Consider the following 15,940-nt stretch of genomic DNA (forward strand, 5'->3'; position numbering starts at 1 on the left):
AAAAAGAAGTAAGAAGGACAAAGAAGTGCGTTTGCGCTCTAATTTCAGCATCAGGAATATGTACCAACAAAAGCCAAATGAAGTGTTATCTTAGTGGCGAGAATCGACGCGCGCAGGGAACGCGAGCCGTGACTTCACGTAGCACTGCCAAGCGCCGTCTTTATTTTCTTCTCTGGAGGCCGCGCGCTCTGCGGTTTTGTTTGCCGCCCAAAGGAAGGCTCTGCAGGGCCTTGGGACAACGCGAGCGCAAGAGTCCGAGAGTGGCGTGTGTTCTGCGCATGCCGGCTTGCAAATTTCTTGGGTCCCCGGTTCTAAAACTGTCTAGTGTTTCGCCGGAGTTGGGAGGTGCGCCTTCGACTTGTACTTTGACATACAGGGCGTGGTTGACCGTGCTCGCACCATTATCTCTTGAGGGGGAGTTTTGTACGTCTTGGGCTTTCACCGCAAAGTTTGCGTTGAAGCTATAGACCAAATGAAGGTCGTTGCTCGCTGCAGCTGCCGCGTTTGCGAAAGAAGACGAGGAGGGGTCACTCCACGCGTCGCAGTTTCAAGAAAAAGAATGTAAGAGCGTTGGGTTGTAGTGCGTTGCTCAAACACGAAGTTGTTAGTGCGCGGTCGTCCTGTGTATGCTTTTTTCGTGAGTCGTTTGCGTTCGAGCAGTGATGGTGGTGAAAAACTATTTGTGCGAAGGCCAAAAGGTAAACAAAAATATTTAAAAAATTAAAAAGCAGTGCTGTGGGCGGCCTTTGGTCTGCAGGTTGTGGCGTCCAGGCTGAGCGGCGCACTGCAATTATCGAGCTGCTTGGCGTTCTTCGTGTGACATTATAATTTGTTGCTATCGCGTTAATTGCTTCGCCGGTGCGGCAAAATTGAAAATTGTGACCTTTTTTTTTTTTACAAAAGCAGACTCAAGCAGGGGCGTGGCTTTGTGGTAGAACGCCTGTTTGCGACGCAGAGTTCGTGGTTTCGATTCCCACTCAAATCGAAGATTTTAATTCTTTGTCTATCTGCACGTATCTCGATATATATATTTTTTTTTTTTTGCTCACGGACAACGCTGATTTTTTGCTCACAACCAAAGACGCCGGCACCGGAATTACTGCGAGACTTGCTGTTTAACGCTATCGCGTCAATACATTCATTTGCAATCTGCACCACTTGGTTGCTGTTTGAAGGTCGATGCAGCACGTTTGGCAGGGTTTGTCTCCTGCATTAAAATCGTAAACGGTATGCATTTAACTCGTTCCACCCACGCAGCATGTCTTACAAAGTTTTAAGTGCCTATTTTCGCTATTCCTGGGTTGATACAGACTGTGAATCAGGTGTGGCGCATGCACGCATACAAAGACCCGTGGTATGCGGGTAAGCGCCACACGTGAATGGGGGAAAAGTTTCATGACGTACTCGACAGGCATGTCGCGTTATTAACGTCATAACCTGTTAATCGTGTTCGTCATACACTCGTACAATTGATGGAGCATCTGACGGGTTATCCGAAGGTCTCAGGTTTCGTCCCTACCGGCGGTCAGTTGTCTTTTCGTCCACTTTAATTTATTTACACCTACACTGTAATAACTACACTACAGTTAAAAAAATACAAATAATGTCCCTTAGACCTTACTTGGCTTCAATGTCTGTTGGTTTCATTAGATCAGGGGTCTCAAACTCACCTCATCTAGCGGGCCGCAGTCCCGAAAATTTAATCGAGGTGTAGTTTGTACAAAATGTCAGCCAACGTTGCCTTTTCAAAGAACGCCTTTCCCATGTCTCATGCATGGGTCATTTCTGCAGGGGATTTGACGTCAGGTTTCGTGAACCATATCGATACTTGTCTACACAATGACTAAAATGTTCTGAAGTATAGAGTTTTGGTTCCACGGTGCTGTTTCAACTCTTAGTGACCGCATGGGGTGCCTCGCGAAAAAAAAAAACAAAAAAAACTTGAGACCAGTCCCGTCTCTGAAAATCACCCGAACATAGCGTTATTAATCGCAACTGGGGAGAAAATAATGCTTGTACCATTTAGCCACAAGTCACAAAACTTTATTCCTTGTGAAGCCGCGAGCCGCTAGCGAAAGGTCTGCAGGCCACATGCGGCCCGCGGGCCGCGTGTATGAGACCCCTGCTGTGGAGTTTTGTTTCGCTGTTATGTATCAACTAGGTGTGCACGAATATTCGAAAATTTCGAATAACGAATCGTATAGCGTTCTATTCGATTCGGTGCTCGAATCGAATAGTGAATATATGAAATATTGAATATTTTTCGAATATTTTTCAAATAACAAGCACCGATGAAAGAACCTCAAAGGAACGAAACGTTGGAACAGAGAGGCGTAACGTTTCTTGCTTTAATCGTAGAATTACCAAGATGCATGCAGCCAAAGGTTTTACAGCACCGTCGACGCTATATTGATCACAGGATGAAGGCGTTTTTGCTCAAAACTCCAGTGTGGCCGACTCGACAGAGTCATCAATCCGCTGTTTTCACCATGACATTCGTGATGATGTTCACTCACGAATTTGTTTAATATTTATGAGTTTTACTTAAAATCTGTTGACACGGTGCCACGTTGAATACTGTAGTCACTTCTGTATTTCAACCTGTAGTTACAAAATATTTATAAGGCTCTAGTTGACGCTGTATACGAGCTTGCGTCAGTTTACATGATTGTGCTATTTCTGTCGGTTAAAAGTAATCGTAATGTTTCTTTTTTGGGCATGGGCGGTTTCGACAATGGTTGCATTGTCATTCTAGGGCTGCTTTGAAAACTGTTGCCTTGCTATTCGAAAACTATTCGAATAGTATTCAATTAGTATTCGTATTCGATTTGGTGTCATCGCTATTCGATTCGTATTCGATTCTGTTCTAAAATTCGCTATTCGTACACCCCTAGTATCAACACGTGGTGACCGTAGTCGGTGCCTCACGAGAGAGAGAGAATAAACTTTTGTTAGGGAACGCACGGAAAATGTTCGTTGAGTAGGGCCCTCAGTCCAGGGCTCATCCATTTCCTAGCGCGACCCTGCGAGCCCGCAGGACCAGCTGCTGCTGTTCCTGCCAGCGTAAGCTGCGCAGTGCAGACTCCCAAGAGGAAAGGGGGGGGGGGGAATCGGAGATGGGAGGAACGCCCCGTGGGCCAGGGCATTGACACGTGGGGTGGTACACTGTTGGTACGGATCCACAGAATCTGGAGTATAGAGTTGGATAAAAAAGATGGAGCATGTAGAGGCAAGGAAATGAGTTAGTCTGCAGTTGCCGCCAAGCGACAGCAGAGCAGATGCCTCACGAAAACAATGCTTTAGATCAGTCATACCTGTGTAGCTCATGAACATACTTATTAAGAAAAGAAAATAAAAAAACTATGGGATGAAGACAGTCATGAGCGGGCCGGGCCACTAGCGAGAGGTCCGCGGGCCGCGTGTTTGAGACCCCTGCATCAGATTGTGTCTAAAAAAGAAAAAAAAACGAGCCCTTGATCCAATCCCCTTCCGTCGTTCATTCATAGCGAGGGTCTCGTTCTCTCAGACTTCATGCCTAAACGTAGTATGCGAGGGTTAATTGGTCAGCTACCAGCCCGTAAACAGATCACGTGCTATGTGACGCCAGCTGGCAAAAAAAGAAAGAAAAAAGTGTTCCTCACTCACCGTTGTGGCCACGAGCGGCGCTGGCTAACACTTCCAAGTTTACATGCACAGAAGTACCCAATAAAGTGGACAGGAGGACGGCCGTCGCTGTAGCTCAATTGTAGAGCATCGAACGCGTTATTCGAAGGTTGTAGGTTCGGTCCCTAGCGGCGGCAAGTTGCCCTTTTGTCCACTTTGTGGCTAACGAAGAAAAACGATCCCTTGACCCATTCCCCTTCTTTCGTTCACTGACGTCCTCCTATGCCGATTTTGGTATATACCGAGTTAATTAGACGACCACGAAAGCGGCCAGATGTAGGCGGCTAGATAGATAGATAGGTAGATAGACAGAACCGCCCAAAGTGCCTTTGGTTCGCCAAGAAATGCTTCGCATCTAATAGGTAAAGTTTGAAAAAGATCAAGCTATCCCGATTTCGGGTCACCGCATCAGAGCCCGTATGCCCAATGTTCTTACACTGGAACTGTTCGTAAGATAAGGCACAAAATAGTCGTGATGCCAGACATATAATTGGTGAAGGGAGGCCGGCCAATGTCAAAGAACACTAACGAATGAAAAGCTTTGTGTTTCTAGCGTGCAGCGCAGATAATAAATCGGAAGGAGTACTGCCCTGGCAGATAAATGCTCTGGCTTTATCTTTCTGATGAAATGGTTACTGAGTCGACTCTTTTCCACAGAAGACGTTCTTTGCTGCGCAGCACAGAGAAAAGTGGTACTGCACCTGATTGAACTTGTTCCGAGGTTATAGTTGGTTCACATTTCAGGGTTTGATCACTTAGACGAAACAATGAAGTAGGCACGAGACAGCCGGAGTTAGCCAACTCCCAGCTAGCATCATGCATGTACTTCACTGTCTCGTCTATGTCGGGCACTTTTCAAACCTACAAAAGAGAGAGAGAGATACGAAGAGGAAACGCAGGGAGGTTAACCAAGCTTTGGCTCGGTTGGCTACTCTACACTTGGAGTGGGAGAAGGGGGAGTAATAGAAAGGAAAGGGTAGAGAAGAAGAGTAAGAAAGAGATGGATGAACAGCTTGAAACTATACAACACGAACTCGCGCTGTTAGTTCACAAGCGCTCGTGAAGTCCGGTGGTCCTCAAAAAGCACAAGAGGGCTTTCGTGGCCTTGCGCATATGCGAGACCGTAGGTCAAGGTCCCAAGATCTTCTTTTCTGTCAGTGGTTTTGAATCCAGGTCACGGAGCTTGACTTCCATACTACGTCGTTGAGCCTGTGATGGGCAGTGGCATAGAATGTGTTCAAGCGTCTCCTCGCAGGTGCAAATGTTGCATGCCGCACTGCTGGCCATACCAATGAGACAGGAATACGCATTCGTAAATGCCACGCCCAACCACATTCGGCACAGCAAAGTTGCATCGCGTCGTGAGAGCCCGGATGGCAAACGAAGTTGCAAATTTTGGTCAATCGAATACAGGCGCGCGTTGGAAAAACCCTGCGTATTCCACTGTAGAAGAGTGATACGCCGTGCAAGTGATTGTAGTCGCCACGCGGCGTCCGTTCTCAAGAGTGGTATGGGTGTCCGCAGGTCTTGATCATGAGCCGATCGTGCAGCATCATACGCATGGTCATTGCCGACAATTCCGCAATGGCTCGGCAACCATTGAAATATAATATCATGTCCTTCCTCGAGTGCTTGGTGGTAGTCGTGCCTTATCTCGTACACGGATTGTTCGTGTAATCCATGCCGTAAAGCAAACCGTAGTGTTTGTAAGGCTGACCTGGAGTCGCAAAAGATGGAGTCGCAAACGCACAAGACACCCCCGAAGAAAGGGATTCTGGCAATTCTTGGATTCTTGAAAGGATTCTTGCAAGGAGACAACACAAGCACTGACTAACAACTGCTTTATTCTTTCATACGCCAATACATATATCATCCCAAGGCAACCTTACCGCACACGCGCACACTACAATAGCTCTAAACCAAAACGTGTAACAAGGATGATAGTGTGTTAGGTACGCGAAGACATGAAATCATATTCAGATGGGTGCAGGGACAAAGAAGTAAAGAAGAAGTAAGAAGGACAAAGAAGTGCGTTTGCGCTCTGATTTCAGCATCAGGAATGCGTACCAACTAGACCCAAATGAAGTTTTACTTTAGTGACGAGAATCGACGCCCGTAGGGAACGCGAACCATGGCTTCACGTGCCACTGCCAAACGCCGTCTTTATTTTCTTCTCTTGAGGTCGCGCGCTCTGCAGTTTTGTTCGCCACCCAAGGAAAGGTGCTGCAGGGTCTTGGAACAACGCGAGCGCAAGAGTCCGAGAGTGGCTTGTATTCTGCGTATGCGTCCTGGCGGCTCGCAAATTTCTTGGGTCCCCAATTCTGAAGCTGTCTAGCGTTTCGCCGGAGTTGGGATGTGCGCCTCCTGTACATTGACATACAGGGCGTGGTCGATCATGCTCGCGCGATTATCTCTTGAGGGGGAGTTTTGTACGTCTTGTGGTTTCACCTCAAAGTTTACGATGAAGCTATAGAACGCATGAAGGTCACTTGGCTCGCTGCAGCGGCCGCGTTTGTGAAAGCTGCTAGCTAGAAGAGCCAAAGTAGGGGGTAGTTGAAGTAACATATGTGACAGTTCGCGCGCCTCCCATGTGTACCTGTGATTTCTTATCGTGCGTCCTTCTTTGTGTTTCAGCAGCGCGCTGCAAGTATCTTGCTGTGACAGTTGTTAGTTCGCACTCGCCTTGTGCGTTTTCCCTTCCTGCTTCCTTTGTGCTTGAGCAGCACGGAGGAAGTTTTCCAGCTGCTTGCCGTTCTTCCTGTGACATTCCCCTTTCTTGCTTGAGAAATTCTTCCAATAGACCGATCTCACCAGATCTGCGCATGCGCGAGTTTCCGACAGCGGCACTGCCACCATCTTAGTTGGAGTACTCTGAGCGCTGCTGGTGCGGCTGCTTGCTGCGTGCTTCAGGTACATTGTCGTTTGGCATGAATCCTCGGCACAGAAGACAATTGAACGCTGTGTTAAACTGTGTCCGGACCTCTCATGTATGTTATTTTACTTCAGGTTACACTGCATATCCTAGCTTTAAGAGAAAAAAAAAGAACAGTAGACAACGTTTACATGTGGCCAGGTCGTCTCGTCGTGTTCATGCGCGCGCGTCGCTTCGCTGAATACGTATTAGTTCAAAAAAAAAAAAAAGGCGAGAAATCATGTTCCTGTCGTCATGAGAGCAAGAATCTTTAGTGAACGTCAGCACGCGAGCGATACAAGTTACAGTGTGCGGAAAATAACTTGCCCAAACGTAAAGCTCTCCGCGACTACGAAGACGAAAAAAAAACAAAAAACAAACCGATGGGACGAAAAAAAAAAGAAAGCTTTTTGCACTTCTCTTTTGTTCAAGCAGTACTTTCAATGTACGTACACTGTGTTGGTAGCGCAGGATTTCGAGCACAGTGATGCGTTAAAGGTGAATGAATATGAGACGGTCGCCGTGAAGCAGGTTAGAAGCCCGCGCGCAGGGCGACGACTGGCCGCATGCCGTTTGCAAAAGTTTAACGTCACGGAAATCTTGTGAACGGCAAAATATTTACTGCTGCACAAGGGATGGATGGGTCAATAAGAGGTTTTGGTGACACACACAATGTGGCGGATGAGCAGTAGCCCGCTCAGGCCGGCGGCGGCAGCCTCAGCTGATTGCTCGGCGCCGATATCGTCGCTATAGGCCTATACGGCTTCGAAGCTGCAGTGTATAGCTACGTTAAGAGTCGCCTACGCTGATATAAGAAGCTAAGCTTTGCTACCGCTGTTGCTGCTTTACGCTGCGTTCGCGATAATGTCACATTTTGAAAATAATAGGGAAATCCCTGCGGCGAAGTTGGCTGCGATACCGGCACGGTCGAATTTTCGCCGTGCACTCCATGGCGCGAGCTGTACACATAAGTTTGGCTTGTATCACAGGTATCGTTCACGCTAGACACTTCACAGTCGTCATCGTGTTTGATGAGAGGTAGGTTTAGGTGTCGCTATATATTTAAGCAATCTCTATTTTGCCCGGAAAACACGTTGTATCCAACCTGTCGCCGCTGGCGGCGATCGCCCCAGCGAGGGGATCAAGCACACGTTGTATGAAGTTTTGCTGTCGCTGATCGGCACATCAGTAGCGCAGAAAGCTTGTTATGGCGCAATAGATTGTTGCTAAATTACCATGTATTATACACACGGAATTCACAAACACGGTGAACAATACGTTGAAAGTGCGCGGTAGTTGCCGCTCCGTCCGACTTCGTTGACTGTCGCACACATTCCTGTCGGAGCTTGAAATCCTTTGAAAACACGTAAAATCCTAGTCCTTTTGCTTCAGGTTGCTGTTGAGCATCTCAGCATGCAGCACGTGAACCCAACCATCGCGATTCATCCAAATACGGCCCCTAAAGCTCGATAATGCAGCTCTCCGATGCACCAGCTATAGGCAGCTGAACGTACCGAGTACTCTAAGTACCGGCATGCACTGCGGCAGCGGTGGCGTAGTGCAACTCGCGGTGAGATCGGTCTATTGAGGCGAAACTGACTTTTTTCATGTCATGACCAGTGAATCGTGTTCGCCATACACTGATCCCCTGCTATGCCAATTTTGGTATATTACAACCAGTGCTGGGCAGTATCGAAGATACATGTATCTTAGATACTATCTTAGATACTCTATGGGTATCTTGTATCTGTATCGCGATACGTCTCGAAAGATGAGTATCTGTATCTGTATTTCCGATACATTCGATAATGTATCGTGTATCTTAAGATACAAGATACTTCTATCACAACACAACCGTGCGAAACAATAATCACTGGCCAAGCTCCGCTTCTCAAGCTGGCAATGGTGCCACTAAGCCATCTGAACAAGTCTAACGGCTGTGAGGCAATTTTATTTTTCCGTCAGAGTCCTCCAGTGAGGGCAGAAGATGAGGAAGACAAGCACGCGGACGTCTACGCCCAGCCTACGTATCTTTTGTTTTGTAGACTTCTTTTGTTTTTCGACTTCTTTTCTTTTTAGTTGCGCCAGTGCCGTGACACTTGCTCTTAGCCACTGTCCTGCGCCGCGTACTCCACTGCGTGCAGCGTCTATCGCGCAAATTCTGATGTTGCTACAGTGTCGTTATTGAAGATTCTCTTGCGTCTTCCTCTGTAACGAAATGTGATGCGTGCAAAAATGGGGTCGCTTTGTGTCTCGTGGATTTTACATATCAGCGATTTGAAGGATCTCATGGATGTAAAGCTTGACGTACATGCAATGAATTAACTTATATGTAAATAAGATATGCAAACAACTATAGCACCACTGGTACTGATGCTAGGTCTAATAGATCAAGCGTTTACCTAACAGAAAATATCTTGGCGTACCGTATTTTTCACTTCCTGCTACAATTATTCAAAGAATTTATGAAATCATAACTTGATGATTAGCACACGTGCTTTATTGCTGTCATTTTGCATCCAATACATTACCTACGTCTCTGTACTGTTTTTCTGGTCTGGTAAGTGCAGTATGTCTTTTGTAACGCATTCCCAAAATATGATCTCTGCTTTATTCTTCTAACTGTCTGCTTTGTATTTCTACTACTGTTTACCCATTTATACGTTGCCAAGGCGATTTTGAAAACAAATATATAATTATGTAGGAGTCCCTTGAGTTACAGTACAAAGCATTCTACTTATCGCTTAGGAAAATAGCGAAACTGAATTTGCATTATAATAATAGAAATCATTAGGAGCTATCTTAAAGATGTTAGGAAGGGGATTCGAGAAACGTTGTTTTACTGAATGCTCCGTTTTACTCATGAGCATCCCAACGAGTCGTTTCAGGCAATTTTCTATAGGCACTGAATTTTCTATTGTCTTAATAGGTAAGTTGACGATACTTCATGCTCATTGCTATTAAGGGCGCCGTCTGTATTGTGTTTCTGTACTCATTCAATGTGAATGTTTGATACAGAACAACCTCTCTATTATACTTATATTAGTTTTCCTGTTTTAGGCCTTCTTAAATATTTTTCGTATTACTAATCGCCACCTAATGGGATCTATAAGCGGCAATAGCGCGAATAACGGCGGTGTCCTCCGACGCTTTGTGCAACCTATACAATACGTCTGAGACGTCTCTGTGTTGCACATGTTTTCTCGTTGAAGAAAAATTGCTAAAAGATTACACGTGAGTGAGATATCAACAAAGAATCATTTACGCCAGCAGATAAGTAGAATATGAAAATTCATTGCTCTTTTACGTCATCTACGTATACCCCAGGGGTCTCAAACTCAGCTTATAGCCAGCGGGCCACAGTCACGAAATTTAGTTCGAAGCGCCGGGACAGTGAAGATGGTGGGAGACAGTTTGAACAAAATGACGTTGCTATTCGAAAGGAAGCCTTTCTCATATCTCATATATAGGTCATTTCTGAAGGGGACTTGGAGTCAGAATTCGAGAAACATCGATACCGATGTACAGAATGACTGATATCTGGACGCGGATTCTGAAATATAGAGTTTTTGTTCCACGGTTATGTTTCAGCACATGGTGACCACATGTTCCTCACGAAAGAAAAGCTTGAGGCCAGTCATGTCTGTGTAGCTCACGAACATACTTATCTAGAAAATAAAAACAAATGGGACGAAGATGGTCATGTGTAAAGGTGGGGCCGCTAGCGAAAGGTCTCAAACCCCTATCATACACTATGCGTCCCCCCCCCCCCCCCAAAAAAAAAAAGTCGCTACCAGCGCTGTTGCTGCTGTACACCTGTCCGGATATACGGTATTGTGCAAACTGTCTTTTACGGACAAGGCAAAAGTCCACACCGGTATTTGCGCCATTGTGCGAAGGCTTCTTACAGAAGTTATTGTGATTATATGGCAACCCGCTAGCTGGTCGGCAAGCTGAGCAGCGGCTCCCATTAATTGCAAAAGTGACAAGCAAGAATCGCTGTCAGCGAATTGTATAAAGAGTTGTCCTGTGAAGAAGCTAAAGCAAATCGCAATAAATTGTTTTGGAAGGAAACTAATGTACTTTGAGCAAGAAGGGCAAAACTTTTAGATATTGGCAGACATTTCATTAAAGTGAAACAAAATAGGTCACAGTTAGCAAATTTTCAAGAAGACATTTTCGTGCATAGGCGTTCGCTGCTACATTATATGGATCTATAATAACAAATTAGAGAATGTATCGAAGTATCTTAAGATACAATTGCCAAGTATCGTATCGGATACAATTATTGCGGCAGTATCTTGTATCTGTATCTCCAATACTTCTTGCCTGAGTATCTTGTATCGTATCGCGATACAATTTCAAAGTATCTTTGCCCAGCCCTGATTACAACTTATGAAAAGGACCAGGAGAGCGCCCAGACGTAGGCGGCCAGATAGATAGATAGATAGATAGATAGATAGATAGATAGATAGATAGATAGATAGATAGATAGATAGATAGATAGATAGATAGATAGATAGATAGATAGATAGATAGATAGATAGATAGATAGATAGATAGATAGATAGATAGATAGCAAGTCCAGCTTTCTCCAGAAGGCCGTGAAGACCCTAAGGATTAGGACGTCTCCCAACCTTGTTAGAAGGCGCAACCATCGATCATGTTTGTTCTCTTGAACTCAGTGACTGCCGAATTATTGCTAGAATGTAATAGAAGCATTCGGTTAGGGACAGTGGTCCGTTGAGCAATTGGAAGTGGAGTAGGCTTGTGCCAAGATTGTGCCGAGACGGCTGACGCTTGAGCAAAAGTTGCAACGAAAAATATGTTGCGTTGATTGGAAAACTTGAGGTGACAGCAATGGATTCTTCCAAGGACACGATGCGGGCGATGAAAGCTTGACTTAGGAATACCGCAATGAGCTGAAGTGGCAAACCAGAAAGTGCGAAAAGAAAAATAAGCGAAGACCAAACAAGCGAAAAAGTATAAAGGAAAAACCGATCGTGTTGATCCTATCTTTTGGTTTGCACTGAATGCTGCACCACAAATTTGCACCAAATAATCAATATAACTTTCGTTTAGAGGCCCCGAAGCGTCTTAACCTCTGTGCGCTATTCATTGAATGTGAATTCTCGGCATGCGATTGTGTCATTGTTTGAGTATGCGTTTATTTGTTATAAACTTGTTGGGTGTTTGCAGGCTGTATCAGGATAAAAAGGTGTCTTGGTGAAAACACTGCAGTGGGACCTTTCGTCAGCATGTAGCACACAAGTAAAGATAGCACAGAGGCAATCCTGACTTATCTTTATTTGTTTATATATTATCAAAAAGTACAACTGTCGCTTTGTTGCAGTGCAACATAAACCGGGCAGACCTGAAAAAAAAAGTCTGGTCTCTCTATTGCCTTACAAGAACGACTGCTGTCGTAAATCCTTAATCATGAAGGGATGACTGTTACAGACGCACCTCATATGTAATTAAAATGTACACACTAAAAGGTAATAAGCAAGGTAGCGTGATGTGATGTGCAGATATCAAAGTAAAATTACAATTAATAAAAAAATGCTATATATTAACCATATGAAAAACAAGCTTTGAGAGAGAGAGATAAGCGAGGAAAGACAGGGAGGTTAACCAGACGCACGTCCGGTTTGCTACCCTGCACTGGGGGAGAGGGATAAGGGGACGAAAAGAGGGACTGAGAAAGAGAAGAGGGATGGACACAATCACGAGGACACTTGGGGGAGCACACTTTGAAGGGTCGCGCAAAAGACAGGGGGATAACAATGTGGTTGTTATAGCGGCGTTACACCAATACCATGCTTCAAGTGAGCCACTAAATAAATGAATGAAACGAAATATGGGATACACGAATTTCAACGAAATAAGATGTTCATGTAGTTGAAAAAAAATTATAATACACTCATGATTTTATTTAAAAATGCATATAGTAATTGTCACTGTTTTCTCGTATTTCTCCAGTTTGATGTATGAAATATTTATAGCAATCCTATTTTCATCTTTTTAATTCAGCCGGCACAGGGCATCTGTATTACTTATAGGGCAGAGATTCTCGTCGGGAGATACAACATTTTTGTTTTATAATGCAACATTTTCGCTTTACACAAACTGTTCTTTTTTTGCGGGTATTGACTTAAATCAGATAGTTCGTTTATGTGGAGTAACCCGAGGAGCAACAACGAAACCGCGAGCAAGCCCCCCCCCCCCCCCCCCTTCCCCGCCATCGTTTCATTCGTTATTTCAAAGAAAAGTACTGGCAACGGCTCGCTTCACTCGAACGAAGTTAGGGCAATACGGTTTGGCTCCTACAACAAGTTTTCGGAGGTCTGATGGGCGCTAGAGGAAACAGAACTCACTGTAGCCCCAATGAAGGCCCAGGGGACCATCGGCAGTTAGTCCCTGGACGCATTTGGTTCGTGTTGGTAGCAGGCGGCGTGAGTGGATCTCTGCTCGCCTGCGGCAGCGATTGATTGTCGGTGCTCTTTCATCTCGCAGTGGCTGTTCGGTCTGGTGCTCAGCTAGAGACGCACCCGGTGCTCGTGGCCGCGCAGCCTCCCGGCGAACTGGTGGAGCTACCGGAAAACAGCAAGCGCTGCGGCCTGAACGGAAGCTTTGCGGTGCTCTACCCGACACGTGATCAGCCACTGCTGCGGTGGAGGCCTCAGAGCGGCGCCAGGGACGGCCGCAACGAGTCAACTCTACTGACGTAAGCGGCACGTTGTAGCCCTCCGTATGTACTATCGCGATGGAAAGAAACGCGAACAGTGTGGCGTCTACGCACTACGCTGTCCGCATTCTTAAAGCGGTTGTAGCCCGGTTGGTAATAAAAAGACACTATAGTCATCCATGACACATTCAAGGACTACTTTAGCATCTTTTTATTTCCACCAAGGCAAGAGCGATATGAACAACTTGGAGAACGCTTGAGCTTCGCCTTCAAGTGTAGGACGCGATAGCGTGATCAGAGACCATTCGCATCGCCCTCTCAATCACTAGCCTGGCTTCGCTTCTCGGTGGACACCGTGCCCCAAGGAAAGGAACGACTGTGCTCGTAACATTGGCTGTTTCAGACTATCTTAGAATGTACGTAGAGTTTCCTAATAATACACTAGAGGAAAAACTGTTGCTAGTGTCTATGGGAACTGCAACGCATGGCGCTTCAGCCAGCGTCGGAATGATGGGTAGTACACGGATATGTCTAAGCTTCGTTCTTCGGCTCCGTTTGGCTCCGTGTAACCTGCAGCCGCTTTGTCGCAAGACAAAGTTCTGCAAATGTTCAGCAGTTCCACTTCACCATTTTGACCTTTTTAGGCGCACCAGTTCAAATCGGCTCACGGAATTCACAATGAACCATTCTATTAGCCAAAATACAACAATAGACAAAGGCACAATGCGTTCGAAGCCGCAAGCACGAAGATTAGGCAAATCCGTGTACTACCCATCATTCCCATGGTGGCTGCACGATCGCAGCGCCAGAGTTCCCTCTAGTAAGTATTGTAGGAAACTCTGTGAGAATGCCTACTGCGAGTAGAGTTGAGAAGACGCCCACTACGGTGTAATTATTCCTTTCGCTAATTGGCGAAGTACCCACTACGCGTCCGTGGGGCAACACTCGCACCCGCGCAGCTGCACACTTCGTCGATGCTGTTGCTGTAAATGATGATTAATTATGCCTGTGCTCTTTGTAATAGGTGAACCTTTAAACCAACCACTCGTTGCGCAATTGACATGTTTTGACGCCCAGTGCGATTCTACGCTTCTGCCACGCAGTATTACGTGCGTTAAGGAGACTCCTCGCACTACATGACATTTGTGTAGGTTTTTTTTTCTAAAACAGTTTCGGGAGTGGTGGCGTAGCTCTGTGGTAGAGAACCTACTTGACACGCAGAAATCCTGGATGCGGTTCCCACTTGAGCTGAAATTTTTATTTATTTATTTATTTATTTATTTATTTATTTATTTATTTATTTATTTATTTATTTATTTATTCGTTTATTTATTTATTTATTTGCATTTCTTTCGAATTTTCGCTCATGGACAAAGCTGATTTTTCGCTCACAACCAACGACGCCGACACCGACACCGACATAGGAATTTCTGCGAAACGAGCACGCGGAGCTTCCATGCAGCTCGTTTCGCAGAAATTGCTCGTCATTGCAACACGTCGCAATGGAACGAGCCGCACTTCAAGCATGCGGGACTATATTCCCTGGACCCAACTCTCAGCCTTTAAATTCCTCCAGGCCTTCGCCGAGGTGACGCTGGCCTCCTGCGCAGGTTATGGTTGGGTGTCGCGTTTACGCGCGCGTACGCGTGCCGCATAGGAATGGCCGACACCGCATCATGTGACCACTGCGGCAGTGATGAAACAATTCAACATATTCTGTGCGACTACCCACAGTACTGTTCACAGAGACAGTCACTTTGCAACGCGCTCGATAAGTTGGACGACCGCACTCTGTCGGAAGAAAGAATCCTGCGCCATCGACCGGAACAAACGTCACAGAAAAAGGCTGTGCAAGCGCTACTGCGCTTTCTGCGTTCAACCGGTCTCTCAGAACGGCTCTGACTGGAACGTCTTGCGTGTTTGTGCATGTGTGCGTGTTTTTTTTTTCGTTTTCATTTTATCTCTTTCTCTCTCTGCCCTCTTTCCTACCCCTATTTCCCCACCCCTGTGCAGGGTAGCAAACCGGTCACTCGCGCCAGGTTAACCTCCTTGCGTTTCCTTTTCATCTATTCCTCTCTCCTCTCTGCGAAACGAGCTCTCTAACGTTATTGCGTTAAACCAAATGTGAACAGCGGAACACCAGCGCGCCGCGCTTGTCTATGCAGACAATACTGTGGGCACTGGCACAGAATGTGGCTTCTGTAGCTTTTTTACTGGGAACCTGTATGTGGGTAGGACATTTCCGTCGACCCCGGGACGTTTGTTTGTTCCACACAAATTGGGTAAACTCCACTACTCACCACTGGTCCACTAAATAGGAAGAAGGGAACACACGGGCGGGAAGCCCCAATTAAGGTCGTGCACGAAACGCCAAGCGCATGCGACAAGACAGGCAATGCGACGCATGCCGAGGCAAAAAGGAGCATGCTGCTCAAATGGAAAACCTTAAATGAGCATACGCTAAATTCAAAAGGAACTTTCTAGACTGGCGCCTCGGGTTTGGTTGCAGGGTGTGGGATCACCTATGGTTCGAAATTCTGTGGCACCTCTGTCTTATGTGCTAAACAGCTTCGCTCGTCATCCACTTACACAGAGTGGAATGGCTCCTCTTTTTTTTTCTTTCTTAACAGCACTGGTAGCAACCTTCCGACGTTGTAGACTCACATGAAGGCAACTTT

The 15,940-nt window shown here is 45.9% G+C and overlaps 1 protein-coding gene across 1 annotated transcript in view; it reads left to right on the top strand.

The window, feature by feature from the left end:
* Positions 1-15,940, top strand: part of LOC119381606 (uncharacterized) — a 417,646-nt gene that overhangs the window by 171,472 nt on the left and 230,234 nt on the right. Inside the window, exon 3 of the mRNA XM_049419611.1 lies at positions 13,091-13,301. Coding sequence (XP_049275568.1) covers positions 13,091-13,301 — 211 coding nt within the window. The remainder of the gene's footprint in view (positions 1-13,090; positions 13,302-15,940) is intronic.

This window comes from Rhipicephalus sanguineus, chromosome 1 (assembly GCF_013339695.2).
Source record: "Rhipicephalus sanguineus isolate Rsan-2018 chromosome 1, BIME_Rsan_1.4, whole genome shotgun sequence".
Classification (NCBI taxonomy): Eukaryota; Metazoa; Arthropoda; class Arachnida; order Ixodida; family Ixodidae; genus Rhipicephalus; species Rhipicephalus sanguineus.